Here is a 21951-nt window from a genome sequence, read left to right as displayed (position 1 = left end):
CTTCTTCAGAGTCTGTCCTTCTCTCCAGAGATGCTGCCTACTTTCTGTGTCTACTTTCGATTTAAACCAGCATCTACAGTTGTTTCCTGTACAGGGTGGTTGCTGGTCGGTGCGGACTCGGTGGGCTAAAGTCTAAAGGAAGGGTAGACAGTCAGAACCTTTTTCCAGAGGATGGAAATGTCAAATAGCAAGGGCATGGTTTTAATGTGAGAGGGGCAAAGTTTCAAGATGTTTTCGTTACACAGAGAGTGGTGAATCAAGAGGCCTGGAGTTTGCTGCCGGGGGTGGTGGTGGAGGCAGATAGTGGCGTTTATAAGACTTTTGTACAGGCACAAGGACATGCAGGGAATGGCGGGACGTGGATTACGTGCAGGCAGATAAGAGTTGGTCTTGGCATCATGTTCAGCGCAGTCATTGCGGGCCGAAGAGCTGTGCTGTTTTATGCTGTGCTGTTTTATGTTCGACACGTCAGAGTCAGTAAAATGCCAAGGATCAGAAGCGTGCAGTTCTTACCTGGGCAGGGCTAACCCAGCCCACGTTACCTGGACCGTACCTGCCCCAGAGCTGGGACACAGGAGGACTCTTGCAATCAATGTGGCACCTTGTCAAATCCAAAAGTTCAACACAAGGACACTTTATTTTTACGAAACCATTTATTCTCAGACACAGAGTTTGTGCTCCCCGTGATTCCTAGCTACACAGCACAACCCGTCAAGGCACAACAGTGACCGTTGTTCCAATGGAACCAGGCCGACTGCAACACCTTGTACAAAATCTGCTCACACATGGCAAAAAAAAATCCATAGAAAACTGGACAAAAAACAGCACAGACACAAAAGGTAACCTGCAGCGTAACAGCAAAGGCAGTCAGCAGAGAATACATCAGGCAGGGCCCAGGATCTCCAGTCTCCACGCTCAGCAATAAGAAGAGGTTGCACCTCAGACTGAAGAAACAGCAGATGCGAGAAACCTTGAGTAAAACACAAAGTGCTGGAGGAACTCAGCAGGTCAGGCAGCATCTGTGGAGGGAGTGGACAAGGGACCTTCCGGATCGGGACCCTTCTTCAGACGGATTCAATCTAAGGAAGGATTCCCATCCAAGACGTTGTCGGTCCATAACCTCCACGGATGCTGCCTGACCCGTTGAGTTACTCCAGCCCTGTGTATGTTGAGGACAGGCAGAGGGAGTGGACATTGGGAAGAGATTTCCAAAGCTCTGGCCAGTGGGTGGTCCTGGTGTTGGCCAGAGCTGGGGAAGGGGCTTTCCCGCAGGGCACCTGTACTCAGAGCAAACACCGGCAGCATGGAGCCACGCTGATACCCACCGTGACTGCAGTTCCCTGAGAACGTCAAACTTTCACACGCACCAGGCTGATCAACTCCACTCCTTCCCATTTCACCGACCGTCCCTCCCCCCTCCACCCCCCTCTCCCTCCAGAGAACTGTGCAGACTGAATGTTGACCATCTCCACTGACTTTAGACTTGAGAGATACAGCGCAGAAACAGGCCCTTCGGCCCATCGAGTCTGCGCCGACCAGTGATCACCCCATACACTAACAATATCCTACACACCAGGGACAATTTTACAATTCTTACTGAAGCCAATTAACCTACAAACCTGCACGTCTTTGGAGTGTGGGAAGAAACCGGAGCACCCAGAGAAAACCCACGTGGTCACGGGGAGAACGTACAAACTCCACACAGACAGCACCCGTGGTCAGGATGGAACCTGGGTCTCTGGCGCCGTGAGGCAGCAACTCTACCGCTGCGCCACCGTGCCGTTCCAACGCAATCCTAAAGTCTAATTGGTCCGGGGAGGGGAAACCTGGAGAGGAATAACTCCAGAAAGGCAAATCGAAGATGATGATAGTGGAGCGGAAGCCTTTCTGACCAGTGCAGTGAATGCAGGATACCTGCTGCCAGAAACTATGGAAAGTTTTTTGTTTCGGAAAGTCTTCACAGTTCATCCTTGACGCTGTGCTCGTCCTCCTCCGTCTTCAGCTTCAGCTCCTCGGCGGTGATCTTGCCGTCCTTGTTACGGTCCTGGTTTCCAAACATGTCCTTGATCAGCTTGTCGGGCTCCTCACTTGGCGACAGGCGGCCCTTGCCCACCTTGACCTGAGCCATGATGTAGCTGGAAAACTGGCCAAGCACAAAGCGAGAAGCATGAATGTTAACGCCAAACATCCCCGACATGAGTTGCCCACTCCAACAACGGCTGCAGCCCCCCCTAAAGACCCCAATGCTCTGGGACAGGAACCCCAACACTCTGGGTCAGGTACCCCAACACCCTGGGTCAGGTACCCCAACACTCTGGGTCAGGACCCCAACTCCCTGGGTCAGGTACCCCAACACTCTGGGTCAGGTACCCCAACACTCTGGGCCAGGTACCCCAACACTCTGGGCCAGGTACCCCAACACCCTGGGTCAGGTACCCCCAACACTCTGGGTCAGGTACCCCAACACTCTGGGTCAGGTACCCCAATACTCTGGGTTAGGACCCCAACACTCTGGGTCAGGTACCCCAACACTCTGGGTCAGGTACCCCTACACCATGGGTCAGGACCCCAACACTCTGGGTCAGGTACCCCAACACTCTGGGCCAGGTACCCCAACACTCTGGGTCAGGTACCTCAACACTCTGGGTCAGGACCCCAACTCCCTGGGTCAGGTACCCCAACACTCTGGGCCAGGTACCCCAACACTCTGGGCCAGGTACCCCAACACTCTGGGTCAGGTATCCCAACACCCTGGGTCAGGTATCCCAACACCCTGGGTCAGGTATCCCAACACCCTGGGTCAGGTATCCCAACACCCTGGGTCAGGTACCCCAACACTCTGGGTCAGGTACCCCAACACTCTGGGTCAGGTACCCCAACACTCTGGGTCAGGTACCCCAACACTCTGGGTCAGGTACCCCAACACTCTGGGTCAGGTACCCCAACACTCTGGGTCAGGACCCCAACACTCTGGGTCAGGTACCCCAACACTCTGGGTCAGGTACCCAAACACCCTGGGTTAGATACGCCATTTATCATTCAATGGGTTTAAAAAAAAAGGGAGATTGACAAATTCTTGATTAACCATTTAGACGAGGGAATTACATGTGACATCTCCACGTTTGCGGATGACACAAGAACTGTGAGGAGGATGCTATGAGGCTGCAGGGTGACTTGGACAGGTTGGGTGAGTGGGCAGATGCATGGCAGATACAGTATAGTGTGGATAAATGTGAGGTCATCCACTTTGGTGGCAAGAACAGGACGGCAATTATCTGAATGGTGTCAGATTAGGAAAAGGGGAGATGCAATGAGACCTTGGTGTGCTTGTACATCAGTCACGGAAAGTAAGCATGCAGGTACAGCAGGCAGTGAAGAAAGCTAATGGCATGTTGGCCTTCATTGCGAGAGGATTTGAGTTTAGGAGCAAGGAGGTCCTACTGCAGTTGTACAGGGCCCTGGTGAGACCACATCTGGAGTATTGTGTGCAATTTTGGTCTCTTAATTTGAGGAAGGACATTCTTGCTATTGAGGGAGTGCAGTGTAGGTTCACCAGGTTAATTCCCGGGATGGCGGGACTGACATATGATGAAAGAATGGGTCGACTGGGCTTGTATTCACTGAAATTTAGAAGGAGGAGAGGGGATCTTATAGAAACATGTAAAATTCTTTAAGGATTGGACAGGTTAGATGCAGGAAAAATGTTCCCAATGTTGGGGGAGTCCAGAACCAGGGGTCACAGTTTAAGAATAAGGGGTTGGCCATTTAGGACTGAGATGAGGAAAAACTTCTTCACCCAGAGAGTTGTGAATCTGTGGAATTCTCTGCCACAGAGGGCAGTGGAGGCCGATTCACTGGATGTTTTCAAGAGAGAGTTAGATTTATCTCTTGGCGCTAAAGGAATCAAGGGATATGGGGAGAAAGCAGGAACGGGGTACTGATTTTGGATGATCAGCCATGATCATATTGAATGGCGGTGCTGGCACGAAGGGCCGAATGACCTCCTTCTGCACCTACTTTTCTATGTTCTATGTTTCTATGATTAGTACGGGTGTCAGGGGTTATGGGGAGAAGGCAGGAGAATGGGGTTGAGAGGGAGAGAGAGATCAGCCATGATTAAATGGCGGAAGAGACTCGATGGGCCGAATGGCCTAATTCTGCTCCTATGATTTATGAGATTCGGGGCAGGGTGGGGAAGAAGGCAGGCGGTGTTGTGGAGAGTGTGGAAGGAGTGGGCTGGATGGAGCAGAGAGCTGTGGGAACAAGAAGCAACACTGGTGATGTGTAAGAAGGATGTGCAGATGCTGGTTTAAACTGAAGATAGACACAAGATGCTGGGGCAACCAGGCGGGACGGCAGCATCTCCGGAGAGAAGGAATGGGTGACGTTTCGGGTCGAACAGGAGGGTCGAAGGGTCTCGACCCGAAACGCCAGCCGTTCCTTCTCTCCGGATATGCTGCCTGTCCCGCTGCGTTACTCCAGCATCGTGAGTCTGACGCTGGTCGCACGCCTCACCTCGTCGTACAAGATCTCGCCATCCTTGTTCAGGTCGAGCTCCTCGTGCAGCTTGGCTGGAGCGTCTCCGTTCCACACGAACAGGTATCCATCTGGGACACCGTCGGCCAGCTCCAGCAGCTCAACATCAAAGACCAGCACGGCACTGCCCGGCACATTCCCAGCTGTGGGTGGGGGTGAGGCACAGGGTCGAACATAGAGACATCAAAAATAGCCATTCGGTCCTTCGAACCAGCACCCACATTCAATATTCAATTGTTCGCCCAGAGAGAGTTGTGAACCTGTGGAATTCTCTGCCACAGAAGGCAGTGGAGAACAAGTCACTGGATGTTTTCAAAAGCAAGTTAGATCTAGCTCTTGGGGCTAACGGAATCAAGGGATATGGGGAAAAAGAAGGAACGGGTACTGATTTTGGATGATCAGCCGTGATCATATTGAATGGCGGTGCTGACTCAAAGGGCCGAATGGTCTACTCCTGCACCTATTTTCTATGTTTCTATATAATATGATCATGGCTGATCATCCAAAATCAGTACCCCATTCCTGCTTGCTCCCCATACCCCTTGATTCCGTTAGCCCTAAAAGCTAAATCTAACTCTCTCTTGAAAACATCCAGTGAATTGGCCTCCACTGCCTTCTGTGGCAGAGAATTCCACAGATTCGCAACTCTCTGGGTGAAAATGTTTCCTTAAACCCTGACCCCTGGTTCTGGACTCCCCCAACATCGGGAACGTTTTTCCTGAATCTAGCCTGTCCAATCCCCTCAGAATTTTATTTTTTTACAAGATCCCCTCTCATCCTTCTAAATTCCAGTGAATAATTTTATTCTGAGTCTGTGTGTCAACAGGCAAGAGCAGTCAGCACAAACGCTGGTCCTGGGGTGAGGGTCAAGCTACGCACACGTCCACTGCCGTCCTGCCCCAATCTGGAAGTTGCTTTGGCAATGGACAGTCAAACAGATAGAAGCTCGACACAAAATGCTGGAGTAAACTCAGCGGGTCAGGCAGCATCTCAGGAGAGAAGGAATGGGTGACGTTTCGGGTCGAGACCATTCTTCAGTCTGATGGCGTTGGTTGGAGATGTGACACACCATAGATGACAGTTCTTAATGGAAAGGAACATTAAGGTGGACAGTGGACTATGGACCTGAGAGATACAGCTCAGGAACAGGCCCTTCGGCCCACTGAGTCAGCGCCGACCAGTGATGATCCCGTACACGAGCACTATCCTACAATTTACAATTTAGTTAAAGTCAATTAACCTACAAACCTGCACGTCTTTGGAGTGTGGGAGGAAACCGGAGCACCCGGAGGTACCCCACGTGGTCACGGGGAGAACGTGCAAACTGTGTACAGATAGTACCCGAGGTCAGGATGGAACATGGGTCTCTGGCGCTGTAAGGCAGCAATTCTACCGCTACGCCACCGTGCCGCCATTTGAGTTGCGGTACAGATTGTCGATAAACCAAGACAAAGAGACCCTGAATAACTTACTGGGTTAGGAAGGCAGATTACCTGGTCGGGAAGATAGTTAACTGGGTTGGAAAGTCTGGTTACCAGCTGGGAAAACTGGATGCCTTCTGCAAAGGATATGACTCATTGGAGTGAGTTCAGAACCGAGATGGGAGGTGACAATGCGGGTCTACGGATGAAGAGGAATTGGTCGCTTATATCCACAACCCCCATAACCCAGAGACTGGTAGTAACACTTTTCTGCTCTGATCACAAGTGCTGACGCCCAGTGCATCAGAGTGAAGGCAGACACAAAATGACGGAGTAGCTCAGCGGGTCAGGCAGCATCTCTGGAGAGAAGGAATGGGTGATGTTTCGGGTCGAGACCCTTCCTCAGGCCGAAGACTCAGTCTGAAGAAGTGTCTCGACCCGAAACGTCACCCATTCCTTCTCTCCAGAGATGCTGCCTGACCCGATGAGTTACTCCAGCATTTTGTGTCCACCTTCGATTTTAACCAGCACCCGCGGTTTTTTTCCCCCACGCATTAGAGAGTGGAACAGGCAACTCTGCTCACCTCCCTTCTCTCCGTGGCCAAGGTGAGGTGGGATCTTCAAAACCCGTCTTTCCCCAATGCACATTTCCAGCAGCCCCTCGCTCAGCCCTGCGATCATCTTGTTGGAACCCAGCGTCAGAGTCTGGGGTACATCGTAGTCCCGGCTAAACGTGGAAACAAAGGGACGGGGATTAGCGTCTGACACACAAGACACAGGCGATGCCTTTGGTTAGAGGCAACTGCCCCAGTCCACCTCTGTATCCCGTCCACACCCCAAGTCACAGCTAGGGGGAGCTGTCTCCATTATTACCAAGCGATCAATAAAACGTTCTGGAAGGTAAACACAGATGCTGGAGTAACTCAGCGGGTGAGGCAGCCTCTGTGGAGAACATGGATAGGTGACGTTTCACAGAGTGCTGGAGTAACTCAGCGGGTCAGGCAGCATCTCTGGAGAGAAGGAATGGGTGACGTTTCGGGTCGAGACCACATGCCCAGGGCTGGTGATGCCAACAGTACAGGTAGGGTTGCCAACTGTCCCGTATTAGCCAGGGCATCTCAGACTTTAGGCTAAATTGGTTTGTCCCGTACGGGACGGCCCTTGTCCATTAATAGGCCCGGACACTGTAGGCCCGGGGGCCACTGTAGGCATGGACACTGTAGGCCCGGACACTGTCGGCCCGGACACAGTAAGCCCGGACACTGTAGGCCCGGGGGCCACTGTAGGCCCGGACACTGTAAGCCCAGACACTGTAGGCCCGGAGGCCACTGTAGGCCCGGACACTGTAGGCCCGGGGGCCACTGTAGGCCCGGACACTGTAAGCCCGGACACTGTAGGCCCGGAGGCCACCTAACAGAGGTTGCTTAGCAACCCTCCTCCTAGCCCGGGCAGCCACCATTGGTGGAGCGGGAGCACGTGGGCCGCTGGCTGGGCGAGGTCACGTGGGGCGCGGGGCGGTGACATCACCCTTTGTCCCTTATTTGGGTGTGAGGAAGTTGGCAACCCTAAGACCAGGGCCCAGGCCAGTCTTTACACATTGCCACCTTGACCCTAGAATCAGTGCCCGCCTGACACACGGCCATGGTGGGCAGCGCGTGGCTGGAAAGGGCTGCAACGTACGAGGTGTAGAGCTGGGTGCCGTCCACCAGAGAGGCGTTGTAGTGGTACTTGACGAAGTCCGTCAGCTGGGAGGTCTTGTTGCAGTCCGTCGGCTTGTAGTAGGACTTGACATCCACCCGGTCCTTTGGGTTGTGAAAGTCGATGATGTGGACATCGAACACCAGAACTGCCGAGCCTGGGATCTTTTCGCCTGTTGGGGGAATTCAAACAAGGTCAGACACACGCTACACCGGGTCATCATCTTTATGTAGAGTGAGACACAGGCTCATAGGAAAAAAACCTGCAGATGCTGCTTTAAATCGAAGGTAGACACAAAATGCTGGAGTAACTCAGCGGGTCAGGCAGCATCTCGGGAGAGAAGGAATGCGTGACGTTTTGGATCGAGAACCAAAGAGTCTTGACCCGAAACGTCACCCATTCCTTCTCTCCCGAGATGCTGCCTGACCCGCTGAGTTACTCCAGCATTTTGTGTCTATCTCCGAGCAACAGCCGCACTTTACTTCAAGTCGATGCAAGTTTATTGTCATATTTTCTTTAGTTTAGTTTAGTTTAGTTTAGAGATACAGCGCGGAAACAGGCCCTTCGGCCCACCGGGTCCGTGCCGAACAGCGATCCCCGCTCATTAACACTATCCTACACCCACTAGGGACAATTTTTACATTTACCCAGCCAATTAACCTGCAAACTTGTACGTCTTTGGAGTGTGAGAGGAAACCGAAGATCTCGGAGAAAACCCACGCGGATCACAAGGAGAACGTACAAAACTCCATACAGACAACGAACAAACTCCGTAGTGAACAGAAAGATCTCACAAACAACAGTGAGACAAACAGTCGGGTGAATTTTGAGATGAATGTTGACCAGGAAATTCAGGAGAACTGCATTATATTGAAATAGTCCAGAGTGAAACACATGCCAAGGTGGTCTGGTTTCATCCCACTTCCCTCTGGCTTGCTTGGTGGATTCACCGTTCACTGTATGAAATTCTTAAGGGATTGGACAGTCTAGATGCAGGAAAAATGTTCCCGATGTTAGTGGAGTCCAGAACCAGGAGTCACAGTTTAAGAATAAGGGGTAGGCCATTTAGGACTGAGATGAGGAAAAACTTTTTCACCCAGAGAGTTGTGAATCTGTGGAATTCTCTGTCACAGAAGGCAGTGGAGGCCAATTCACTGGATGTTTTCAAGAGAGAGTTAGATTTAGCTCTTTGGGCTAAAGGAATCAAGGGATATGAGGAGAAAGCAGGAACGGGGTACTGATTGTGGATGATCAGCCACATACATATTGAATGGTTCGAAGGGCCGAATGGTCTACTCCTGCACCTATTTTCTATGTTTCTATGCAAGTTCCTTCTTAGTGGAGGTAAAGGGACTTTGATGGGTGAGCTGCAGGGTGACAAGGTAGGCAAGGGGATGGGAAACAGGAGTGATGGGCTACCCTGTATGGGGCTGGCATGGGCTCAATGGCTTCCATATGTGTCAGAATAAGTAAAAATCTGGATCTTTATTTGCCCTTTGCACATCTGGGATGCAACAATGACTTGCATTTATCTAATGTGGTAAAATGTTCCTCCTTGTGAACACTATTGCAGAAAGCTGTGCCACCACACCACATCTGGAGATATTAAACCACATCTGAGATAGTAATGCTGGAGTAACGCAGCAGGACAGGCAACATCTCTGGATCGGAATGGGTGATGTTTCGGGTTGAGACCTTTCTTCTCGACCCAAAACGTCACCCGTTCCTTCTATCCAGAGATGTTGCCTGTCCTGCTGAGTCACTTCAGCATTTTGTGTCTATCTTCTGTGGAGATATTAAACCAGATATGGAGATATCAGACCAGCTGTGAAGATATCAGACCTGCTGTAGAGATATTGAAATAGATGTGATATTAAACCAGATGTGATATTGAACCAGAAGTGATATCCGACCAGATGTGAAGATATTGGACCATGTGTGGAGATATTAAACCACGTGTGGAGATATCAGACCAGATGTGGAGATATCAGACCAGATGTGGAGATATCAGACCAAATGTGAAGATATCAGACCAGATGTGGAGATATCAGACCAGATGTGGAGATATCAGACCAGATGTGGAGATATCAGGCCAGATGTGGAGATATCAGGCCAGATGTGGAGATATCAGGCCAGATGTGGAGATATCAGGCCAGATGCTGAAGAAAGACTGGATAGACTCGGCTTGTACTCGCTGGAATTTAGAAGATTGAGGGGGGATCTTATAGAAACTTACAAAATTCTTAAGGGGTTGGACAGGCTAGATGCAGGAAGATTGTTCCCGATGTTGGGGAAGTCCAGAACAAGGGGTTACAGTTTAAGGATAAAGGGGAAGTCTTTTAGGACCGAGATGAGAACGTTTTTTTTCACACGGAGAGTGGTGAATCAGTGGAATTCTCTGCCACAGAAGGTAGTTGAGGCCAGTTCACTGGCTATATTTAAGAGGGAGTTAGATGTGGCCCTTGTGGCTAAAGGGATCAGGGGGTATGGAGAGAAGGCAGGTACGAGATACTGAGTTGGATGATCAGCCATGATCATATTGGATGGCAGTGCAGGCTTGAAGGGCCGAATGGCCTACTCCTGCACCTATTTTCTAGGTTTCTATGTTTCTATGCTCAGTGAGAGGACAGGGCAGGGTAAAGAGGAATTTCCAGTGCTTAATGTGTAGACAGCAAAAATCCTAGGTACTCGTTCAAAGGTGCAAAAATGGACGTTTCAGGGCTATCACAATATTAAAGGTGGTGTTATTTAATTTGCTCTAAGATTCAGCGGCAGTGGGATGAATGGTCTTACCGGCCCCACTCTCTCCGTAGGCCATGTGTGGTGGGATGACCACTCGCCGTCTCTCTCCCATACACGCTCCGATTAATCCTTGGTCAATGCCGTCGATGACGTAGCCCATCCCAATGTAGGTGTCGTAGGTTCGATTCCGCGCGTAACTGGGTGAAGAGCAGATTTGCAAACAGATTGAAGACCATGTCCGGTGTGGTGAGACCTTCCACAGGCCGCCAGGGGTCTGAGCAGTGCCCGATGGTGAAGCTCATGGACGTCTTTGGTGGCTGCTGGCAGTGAGCAGCTTGGGTCTATTGTCCACCTGCACTGGACAGCCTCCACGGGGCACGCTTGCAACAGCCCGTGCGGTTAACCTGAGCCGCTGGAGATGCCATCCCAGGAATGGATCTACATCGCGCCATGCCCACCAGCCCAGCGGCAGAACAACATCTGTCTTGTGCTCATCCCTCGATAGCTTGTGACTGAGCAGTAGAAACACACCACCTCTGGCACAGGACAACCTTTTACAGAGACACAGAGTGCTGGAGTAACTCAACGGGACAGGCAGCATCTCTGGAGAGAAGGAATGGATGACGTTTCGGGTCGAGTCTGAAGAAAGCTCTCGACCAGATATGTCACCTATCCATGTTCTCCACAGATGCTGCCTGACCCACTGAGTTACTCCAACACTCTGTGAAACGTCACCTATCCATGTTCTCCACAGATGCTGCCTGACCCACTGAGTTACTCCAACACTCTGTGAAACGTCACCTATCCATGTTCTCCACAGATGCTGCCTGACCCACTGAGTTACTCCAGCACTCTGTGAAACGTCACCTATCCATGTTCTCCACAGATGCTGCCTGACCCACTGAGTTACTCCAACACTCTGTGAAACGTCACCTATCCATGTTCTCCACAGATGCTGCCTGACCCACTGAGTTACTCCAGCACTCTGTGAAACGTCACCTATCCATGTTCTCCACAGATGCTGCCTGACCCACTGAGTTACTCCAACACTCTGTGAAACGTCACCTATCCATGTTCTCCACAGATGCTGCCTGACCCGCTGAGTTATTCCAGCATTCTATGTCTATTTTGGTGTAACCAGCATCTGCAGTCCCTTCCTACACAAGGTACACTGTCAGTCAGGGTGGAACAGGCAGCTCCCACATCAACACCCAGGCACGGCGCTCCAGGTGCTGCTGCTCTGACAGATGCCCCTGGATCCCACAGTCAGTGCCAGTGGGGAGATGGCCAAGAAACACCCTTGACCACTGACCACAGCCAAAAACAGACACAGAGTGCAAGAGTAACTCAGCGGGTCGGGCAGCATCTCTGGAGAACATGAGCGTTTGAAGGCACTGGGCCTGTACTCACTGGAGTTTAGAAGAATAAGGGGGCCTCATTGAGACTTACCGAATAGTAAGGCTTGGATAAAGTGGATGTTTCCACCAGTGGGAGAATCTAGGACCAGAGGGCACAGCCTCAGAATAAAATCACGCACCTTTAGAATAGAGATGAGAAGGAATTTCTTTAGTCAGAGGGCGGTGAATCTGTGGAATTCATTGCTACAGTTGGCTGTGGAGGCCAAGTCAGTGGATATTTTTAAGACGAAAATTGACAGATTCTTCATTAGTACGGGTGTCAGGGGTTATGGGGAGAAGGCAGGAGAATGGGGTTGAGAGGGGGAGATAGAGCATCCATGAAGGAATAGTGGACTGGACTCGATGGGCCTACTCTTAGAGTTCTGCTCCTAGAACTTATGAAAACAAATTATTTGCTTTTCTGGAGAATCTTTCACAGCCCTTCACAATGAAGGAGATTGAGAGATGAGCGGAAATGAATTTGTGCCAACCAAGCGATCACGGACAGTCACCCAAGTAATCTGTTTTAGTGATGTTAATGAAGGAATAATTGTACCCAGTGTGGCCCAGCCCTGTGAATAACAACTGGAGATCTTGGAATTCCACTGTGAGACAGACTCAACTATGTGCAGGAAGGAACTGCAGAGGCTGGTTTATCGCGAAGGTAGACACAAAGCGCTGGAGTAACTCAGCAGGACAGGTGGCATCTCTGGAGAGAAGGAATGGGTCGAGGCGTTTAGGGTCGAGACCCTTCTTCAGACTGATGACAGGAGAGGGGGCGGAACAGAGATAGAATGTAGTCCGAGGCAAGAAGACTGGTAGGAGAACTGGGAAGGGGAGGGGGGGGGGGGGGGAGAGAGAGGGAAAGCAGGGGCTACTTGAAGTTAGAGAAGTGAAAAAACTAGTAGCATGACAGGGTGTGGGAGAGAGAGAGAGACAGAGAGAAAGACAGAGAGAGAGACAGAGAGAGGCAGAGAGAGGGACAGAGAGAGAGAGACAGAGAGAGAGAGACAGAGAGAGAGACACACAGAGAGAGAGAGACACAGAGAGAGAGAGAGACAGAGAGAGAGAGAGAGAGAGAGACAGAGAGAGAGACAGAGAGAGGCAGAGAGAGAGGGATAGAGAGAGAGAGAGAGAGAGAGACAGAGAGAGAGAGAGACAGAGAGAGACAGAGAGAGAGTATGAGTGAGTGAGAGAGAGAGTGAGAGAGAGAGTGCGAGAGAGTGAGAGAAAGAGGGTGGGGGTTGGGGAGGAATGCAGGAGTTTTTTGAAACTAGAGAAATAAAAGTCCAGGCCACTGGGTTATCAGCTGAGATTGTGTGTTACACTCTCCCCTCAGCCCCAGCACCTGGGCAGTGTTACACCGACATGGCAACTTGACTACTTTTTATCTCCACGCCACCCCCTCCCCCGACATCAATCTGAAGACGGGTCTCGACCCGAAAACGTCACCCATTGCTTCTCTCCAGAGATGCTGCCCGACCTGCTGAGTTACTCCAGCATTTTGTGTCTATCTTCGACTTAAACCAGCATCTGCAGTTCTGTCCTACACATGGCAACTTGCCAACTGGGGGTTGGTGCTTGTAGGTAGAATTGGGTGGTATAATCTCCCGGCTCAGAGCCGTGAATGTTCCCCACGACCCCACACACTCTGGGCAGGGCAGCCCCTCTTGCCCTGAGCAAACCCAGACGCGTTGGACTGAGGTTCCCTTCTCTGCCGCAGTGCTTGTCCTGACCTGCATCCCCCCCCCCCCTCTCTCTCTCTCTCTCAACTCGAGTGGGAAGGGAGTGGAACAAGTCCAGACTTGCTGGCAGTTTTCCGGCACATTCCATTCTTTATCTATGCCTGCAGCACATCTGTGTGTCGGTTGCCGCGGTGAGGTGAGGGATCGGGTGTGTTTTTGCTGAGCCTGCATCTGCTCCTCATCACCAACACAATGCTCACACATTCTCAACTGCTGATGTATTGGATCAATCCATCACAGTTTAATTTAGTTTACAGATACAGCGTGAAAACAGGCCCTTCGGCCCACCGAGTCCGTGCCGAGCAGTGATCCCTGCACACTAACACTAACCTACACTCACTAGGGACAATTATTTTACATTTATATCAATGCAATTAATCTACAAAGCTGTACGTCTTTGGAGTGTGGGAGGAAACCGGAGCACCCGGAGAAAACCCACGCAGGTCACGGGGAGAACGTACAAACTCCGTACAGACAGCACCTATGGTCAGGATTGAACCCAGGTCTCTGGCGCTGTGAGGGAGCAGCTCTACCTCTGTTCCACCATGTTCTCCACTTTCTCCCTTCACCTTAAACCCATGTCCTCTTGTTCTCGAATCCCCTACTCTGCATAACAGACTCTGACCTGATCTATTCCTCTCGTGATTTTATACACCTCTATAAGAGCATCTCTCATCCTCCTGTGCTCCAAGGAACAGAGTACTAGCCTGCTCAACCTCTCCCTACAGCTCAGACCCTCGAGTCCTCACCATCAATCTTCTTTGTTCCCTTCCCAGGTTGACAATATCTTTTCTACAACATGGTGCCCAGAACTGAACGCCATACTCTAAATGTGGCCTCACCAATGTCTTACATGACAGCAACATGACCTCCCAACTTCTATACTCATCATATACACCTCTCTGAGATCTCCTCACCAAAGGACGCCGGGATGTTTAGTTGTGATATTTATTTGTACCGCGTTTGTGTCGGGAGGTTATAGAGGAGTCAGAACATGCACGGATTTACCCAGGAGACGTCTCGACAGGCCTGCTTCTTAGAGACGACACACAAAATATGTTGTCAATCCTTCAGTATTACCGAGGCACTCCACCCCCAATAACTTTGCAAACTTAAATAAAAGAAGGAATGCCCAGCGTGTACATACCTGGAATTTTGACTCTGGTGTGAAGCGTGTGTTAATTGAGAAGGTGGAGCTGAGCGGTGGTCTGGAACTGCTGAGGTTTCTCTGGGGAAGGTGCTCCCGCCCAGAGCTGTTGGACTACACTCCAGCAATCAGATACCACAGTGACCGACTGGCCACATGCTTCCATGTCAGTCTGGAGGGGATGCTGACTGGCTACTACCCATCTCTGTGACAGGGGCAGCAAAATGTGTAGGAAAGAACTGCACATGCTGGGTTGAATCGAAGGTAGACACAAAACGCTGGAGTAACTCAGCGGGTCAGGCAGCATCTCGGGAGAGAAGGAATGGGTGACCCCAAAGGGGGTCTCCCACCCAAGGCGGGCGGCCGCCATTGGTGGAGCGGGAGCATGTGGCCGCTGGCTGGGTGAGGTCACGTGGGGCACGGGGGCGGTGACGTCACCCTTTGTCCCTTATTTGGGAGTGATGAAGTTGGCAACCCTACTAATACGGGACAAGGGCAGTCCCGTACAGGACAAACTAATTTAGCCCAAAATATGGGCTGTCCCGGCTAATACGGGACAGTTGGCAACCCTTGATGCAGAACATCCCAAAGCTCTGTGCGACCAGCGATATGATGTTTGAAATGTGGTCACTGTTTCCCTGTAGAAATCCTGGCAGTCAGTTTACATGCAGCAAGCTCCCAGTGCAGTAATATGAGCTTTATTATTAGAGTTGGTGAGGTCCAGCGCTCACGGAGAATGTATCCTCTTATTTACATGCTTTAAGATATGTTTTAAGACCACCTCAGAGAACAGAGTGAGTCTGTGCTTAGATTAGTTTAGTTTAGTGATACGTCATGGAAGTAAGCCCTTTGGCCCACCGAGTCCACACCGTTCTTTGATCACCCGTTCACACTGGTTATCCCACTTGGGACAATTTACAGAAGCCAATTAACCCACAAACCCGCACGTCTTTGGGATGTGGGAGGAAACCGGAGCACCCGGAGGAAACCCACGTGGTCACAGGGAGAACATGCAAACTGCACACGGACAGCGCCTGAGGTCAGGATCGACCCTGGATCCCTGGCGCTGTGAGGCAGCAGCTCTACCCGCTGTACCATTGCGCTGTCCTTAAACTTTGTGTCCTTCACTATTACCAGCTTTAATAGTTAATAAAAAACAATTTGTTGAAAGAATGGGTCGACTGGGCTTTAGAAGGGTGAGACGGGATCTTATAGAAACATCTAGAGAGAGTTAGATTTAGATCTTAGGGCTAACGGAATGAACGGATATGGGGAGAAAGCAGGAACGGGGTACTGGTTTTGGATGATCAGCCATGATCATATTGAATGGCGGTGCTGCCTCGAAGGGCTGAATGGACTACTCCTGCACCTATTGTGAATGTTTCTATGTTGATCCTTGGGCAATATGAGTGATTTATTGGCGGACCCACCTTGAGTCGAAGAAGGACCCGTCCAGCAGGCTGCCGTTGTAGTGGTAGCGGATGAAGTCTCCAGACGCGATCTTGCGGGTGCAGGGCTCAGGGATGACCTGGTTCTCCACAGCGATGGTGTCGTTCTTGTTGTGAAGGTCCAACAGCAACGTGTCGAAGACCAGACTGGCCTGGGGCGGGATGTCGCTACCTAACGGCAGAGCAGAGGCAGATGAGGAACACTCAGGCAGGCCTGGGCTTGTTCTTTACTCCCTATGCCCGAAGAATTTTTGGAATTCTCTGCCACAGAAGGCAGTGGAGGCCAATTTACTGGATGAATTTAAAAGAGAGTTAGATAGAATTCTCGGGGCTAGTGGAATCAAGGGATATGGGGAGAAGGCCGGCACGGGTTACTGATTGTGGATGATCAGCCATGATCACAATGAATGGCGGTGCTGGCACAAAGGGCCAAATGGCCTCCTCCTGCACCTATTTTCTATTTTTCTATGTTTCTAACAGGGAAACCAACCTCCCTTCTATTGACTCCATCTATACCTCATGCTGCCTCGGCAAGGCCAGCAGCATAATCAAGGACGAGTCGCACCCCGGCTACTCCCTCTCCCATCGGGCAAAATGTACAGAAGTGTGAAAACGCACACCTCCAGTTTCAGGGACAGTTTTTTCCCGGCAGTTATCAGGCAACTGAATCATCCTACCACAACCAGAGAGCAGTGCTGAGCTACTATCTACCTCATTGGTGACCCTCGGACTATCCTTAATTGGACTTTGCTGGCTTTAACTTGCACTAAATGTTATTCCCTTATCATGTATCTGTACACTGTGGACGGCTCGATTGTAATCATGTATTGTCTTTCTGCTGACTGGTTAGCGCGCTACAAAAGCTTTTCACTGTACCTCGGTACACGTGACAATGAACTGAACCGTTACCTCCCCAGTGCTACGCAGTTGGGTTAGTCTTTGGGCTTTGACTTACCATGTCCAGCCTCGCCGTAGGCCAGGAATGGCGGGATGGTGATGGTCCTCCTCTCCCCCACACACATTCCCAGGAGACCTTCCTCCATGCCCTTGATCAACCAGCCGGCACCTACATATGTGTTGTACGTCTTCATGCGATCGTGGCTGAGGGAGGAGAAGGAGCAAGAAGTGAGGTGGGGGGGGGGGCAGGGAGGGGGATTGAGTGAAGCCCCCAGCCACAGCCGAGAGCAGGGGGGGCAGAGATAGAGAGGGGCCAGCAGATAAGTCCACAGGCTTCACCTCAACATGGATCTGTGGCACATTCCCTGCCTCTGGTCAGCGACCACCCGGTTCCCTTCCACCCTTCAGTCTCCCCACCCCCTCCTTCCTTCTCGATTGATTAGTACGGGTGTCAAGGGTTATGGGGAGAAGGCAGGAGAATGGGGTTGGGAGGTAGAGATAGATCAGCCATGATTGAATGGCGGAGTAGATTTGATGGGCCGATTGGCCTAATTCTGCTCCTATCACTTATGACATGAACTTCCCCTTCCCTCCCCTCCTCCTGTGTTTATCGGGTTTCCCCATCTGTTGTTCACCCCAACACCCCCCCTGCCCCCTGCAGTAACAAACCCCACACTTTAGCTTCACTGGGGAAACGAGTTTCAATAGAAGCTTTCAACAGAACCTTCCATCTTTTCAAGAGAGAGTTAGATTTAGCTCTTAGGACTAAAGAAATCAAGGGCTATGGGGAGAAAGCAGGAACAGGGTATAGATTTTAGATGATCAGCCATAATCATATTGAATTGCAGTACTGGCTCGAAGGGTCAAATGGCCTACTCCTGCACCTATTTTCTTTGTTTCTATGAAACTGTTCTTCAGACTGAAGAAGGGTCTCGACCCGAAACATCAACTATTTTGAGTATACAATTTGGGGGGACATGTTGTAGTTGTATAAGCCGTGGGTGAGATCACATTTAGAATATTGTGTTCAGTTCTGGGCACCATGTTATAGGAAATATATTGACAAGCTTGAAAGGGTTCAGTAAAGATTTACGTGGATGTTGCCAGGACTAGAGGGTGTGAACTACAGGGAGAGGTTGAGTAGGCTGGGTCTATATTCCATGGAGCGGAGGAGGATGAGGAGAGATCCTATAGAAATGTACAAAATCATGAGAGGAATAGATCGGGTAGATGCACAGAGTCTCTTGCTCAGAGTAGTGGAATCGAGGACCAGAGGACATAGGTTCAAGGTAAAGGGGAAAAGATTTATTAGGAATCCGAGGGGTAACTTTTTCACACAAAGGGTGGTGGGTGTATGAAACAAGCTGCCAGAGGAGGTAGTTGAGGCTGGGACTATCCGATCATTTAAGAAATAGTTAGACAGGTACATGGACATGTTTGGAGGGATATGGACCAAGTGCAGGCAAGTGAGACTAGTGTAGCTGGGACATTGTTGGCCGGTGTGGGCAAGTTGGGCCAAAGGGCTTGTTTCCACACTGTATCACTCTATGACTCTATTCCTTCTCTCCAGAGATGCTACCTGTCCCGCTGAGTTACTCCAGCTTTTTGTGTCTGTCTTTGGTTTAAAGCAGCATCTGCAGTTCCTTCCCTCATCCATGGAACCCTCTCTGTCGCTGAGGCTCATAATCATAAGTGGACCAGAGAGTCACATTCATTGCAGAAGCAGGCCACTCGGCTCACCGAGTCCATGCTAACCACTGCTTCCATTACCTCTCCTGACACCACACTTCACACACCCACCCCTCTCTGTGTAAAAAACCTGCCTCGTAAATCTTTCAACTTTTCCCTCTCACCTTAAAGCTACGCCTTTTATTATTTGACATCCCCACCAAGGGGAAGACTCTGACCTGCTAAGGATGGCACGGTGGTGCAGCGGTAGATTTGCTGCCTCACAGCACCAGAGACCCAGGTTCGATCCTGACTACCGGTGCTCTCTGTACAGACTTTGTACTTTCTTTCTGTGACCACGTGGGTTTTCTCCGGGTGCTCCGGTTTCCTCCCACATTCCAAAGACGTGCAGGTTTGTAGGTTAATTGGCGTCGGTAAATTTCCCCTCGTGTAACTAGAGTACGGGCGATTGTTGGTCGGCATGGACTCGGTGGGTTGAAAGGCCTGTTGCTATGCTATCTCCCTAATCTGCAAACTAAACTACTGCCCGAAATGCACTTCATAATTTTATAAACTTCTATCAGGCCTCTGACTCTCCAGAGTAAATGATCCATGTTTGCCCACCTTTCTCAAAGTTTACAGATGAAACAGCAGGAGCTGGGACTAAGTCCCACTTCCTCTACAAGGCACCCGAGTGAAAGGCAGAATGGCTCTCTGTGCTGGAACACAGAGCTGCCATGAAGCTAAACACTAGCCTCCCTTCAGGGCCTCTCATGCCTCTCAGCCCAGCCACTTCCTGCCTCTGTGATTGCTGGCCCGTCTCATCAGCCCCAGGGGCCGTCACCAGAAGACAAAGATAAACAGCTGCCGAAGGCACCACTGAAACCTGATACCCTAGGCCACATGATGCCTCTCACCACCACAGTGTTTCAATGCCACGCTTGTTCCCCTCCCTCCCATCTCAACAAACAGTGACTGGCTGCAGGTCCCACTCCATTTCTATTCTGGTCCTCAGGTCCAGTACAAACTCACACATCAAAGGAAGGACACAAAGTGCTGGAATAACTCAGCGGGTCAGGCAGCATGTGTGGAGAACATGGATAGGTGACGTTTCACAGAGTGCTGGAATAACTCAGCGGGACAGGCTGCATCTCTGGAGAACAAGGATAGGTGACGTTTTACAGAGTGCTGGTGTAACTCAGCGGGACAGGCAGCATGTGTGGAGAACATGGATAGGTGACGTTTCAGATCGAGACCCTTCTTCATAGGTATCCATGTTCTCCAGAGATGTGGAAGATGGAACTGCAGATGTTGGTTTACACCGAAGATAGACACAAACTGTTGGAGTAGCTCAGCGGGTCTGGAGAGAAGGAATACATGACATTTCGGGTCCAGACCCTTCTTCAGTTACTCCAGTACTTTGTGTCCTTTTGTGGATTAACCAGTATCTGCAGTTCTTTGCTTCTACTTGTACATTGGGCACACTAAATTGTTAGGGGCATGGATGTGGAAAGGTTTCTTGCTGTCTTCTCAATAAAAGCAGGAGACATACACCGATCAGCAAAACATTATGCCCACCTGCCTAATATGCTGTTGGTCCTCCGTGTGCAGCCCCATACGCAGCAGGGTACGATGCACTGTATATTGTGATACATTCCTCCTCTGACCACCATTAAAATTTTCTGTAACTTGTGCCACAGTCGACCTTCTGTCGGTTCGGACCAGACGGGATAGCCTTCGTTGCCCTCGTGCATCGATGAGCCTTGGGCGCCCAACACCCTGCCTGTCGCCGGTTTGTGGTTTGTCCTTCCTTGGACCACTGTCGGTCGGTACTCACCACTGCTGACCAGGAGCACCCCACAAGCCTTGCTGTTTCAGAGATGCTCTGATCCAGTCATCTGGCCATAACAATTTGGCCCTTGTCAAAGTCGATCAGGTCTTTACTCCTGCCCATTTCTCCTGCATCCAACACATCAACTTGAAGAACTGACTGTTCACTTGCTGCCTAATATATCCCACCCCTTGACAGGTGCCATTGTAACAAGATAACCAATGTGATTCACTCCGCCTGTCAGTGGTCATAATGTTTTGGCTGATCGGTGTAGGTTTAAGGTGCAGGAGTCCTGAGGAAGTATTTCACCTGCCACTGGGTGGTTGGGGTCTGGAACGTACTGTCTGGGATGGTGGTGGAGGCAGAAACTCTTACATCTCAGAAACATCTGGATGAGAATGTTCATGGCAAGGCACGGTGGGTGGCATGGTGGCGCAGTGGTTTAGTTGCTGCCTTACAGGGCTGGGGATCAGGGACAATTTACAATGAGATCAAAGCCAATTAACCGACAAACCTGATTATCTTTAGGGTGTGGGAGGAAACCGCAGCTCGCGGGAAAGCCCAAGCGGGTCACGGGGCGAACGTAGAAACTCCGCACAGACAGAACCCATAGACAGGATGGAACCGGGGTCCCCAGCGCTGTGAGGCAGCAGCTCTACCCGCTGCGCCACCGTGCCGCCCTTGAATTGTTGATAATAACTGGAAAATAACTGCAGATGCTGGTACAAATTGAAGGTATCACAAAATGCTGGAGTAATTCAGCGGGTCAGGCAGCATCTCTGGAGAGAAGGAATGGGTGACGTTTCGGGTCGAGACCCTTCTTCAGACTGATGGTGTTGGTTGGAGATGTGACACATCGCAGATGACAGTCCTTAGTGGAAAGGGACATTAAGGTGGACTTTAGACTTGAGAGTGCAGGATCAGGCCCTTCTGCCCACTGAGTCCGCACCGACCAGTGATGATCACGTACACCAGCACTATCCTACAATTTACAAATTTAGTCAAAGTCAATAACCTACAAACCTCAATGGTTCCGTTGAGGGTGGTCTGAAGAAGGGTCTCGATCCAAAATGTCACTCATTCCTTCTTTCCAGAGATGCTGCCTGATCCGCTGAGTTACTGCAGCATTTTGTGATACCTGCTCTTGAAGTGGTTACCGACAGGATGGACATGCCGGGACCCCAACTTACTGCGTTCCGGGTCCCTTACACACTAGGACATGGTGTTATTGCCCACACACAGGGAGAGTGCCACATGCTGCGCACTAATCCGCCCGCCTGCTCCACCTGGAATCGAAGATGGTGCCATTGAGCAGCGTGCCGTTATAGTGGTAGCGCACGTAGTCGGAGCTCCGCACCGTGCGGTTGCAGGCAGCCGGTCTGAACGCCGTCTTGGTCTCCACCTTGTCGTTCTGGTTCCAG

At 50.7% G+C, this 21951-nt stretch overlaps 1 protein-coding gene across 1 annotated transcript; it reads right to left on the bottom strand.

The window, feature by feature from the left end:
* Positions 1-634: 634 nt before the first annotated feature.
* fkbp10b (FKBP prolyl isomerase 10b) lies at positions 635-21951 on the bottom strand. The gene is made up of 8 exons (XM_078424740.1): positions 21817-21951; positions 17090-17235; positions 16117-16306; positions 10449-10594; positions 7638-7827; positions 6542-6684; positions 4516-4679; positions 635-2143 (listed from the first exon to the last, which is right to left on the bottom strand). Exons 2-8 carry the CDS (start codon positions 17223-17225, stop codon positions 1958-1960), a joined length of 1155 nt encoding a protein of 384 aa, XP_078280866.1. The 5' UTR covers positions 17226-17235; positions 21817-21951; the 3' UTR covers positions 635-1957.

Source organism: Rhinoraja longicauda, chromosome 29 (assembly GCF_053455715.1).
Source record: "Rhinoraja longicauda isolate Sanriku21f chromosome 29, sRhiLon1.1, whole genome shotgun sequence".
Lineage (NCBI taxonomy): Eukaryota > Metazoa > Chordata > Chondrichthyes > Rajiformes > Arhynchobatidae > Rhinoraja > Rhinoraja longicauda.
This window is presented reverse-complemented; position numbering and strand designations above follow the sequence as displayed.

Bases quoted from the DNA above. Each gene is read 5' to 3' on its own strand.
- fkbp10b (XM_078424740.1), bottom strand. From the start codon at position 17,225: ATGAAGACGTACAACACATATGTAGGTGCCGGCTGGTTGATCAAGGGC. The intron at 16,307-17,089 runs GTAAGTCAAAGC...CTCTGCCGTTAG, and splicing joins CTACGGCGAGGCTGGACATG to GTAGCGACATCCCGCCCCAG. The intron at 7,828-10,448 runs GTAAGACCATTC...TTCCCCCAACAG, and splicing joins CTACGGAGAGAGTGGGGCCG to GCGAAAAGATCCCAGGCTCG.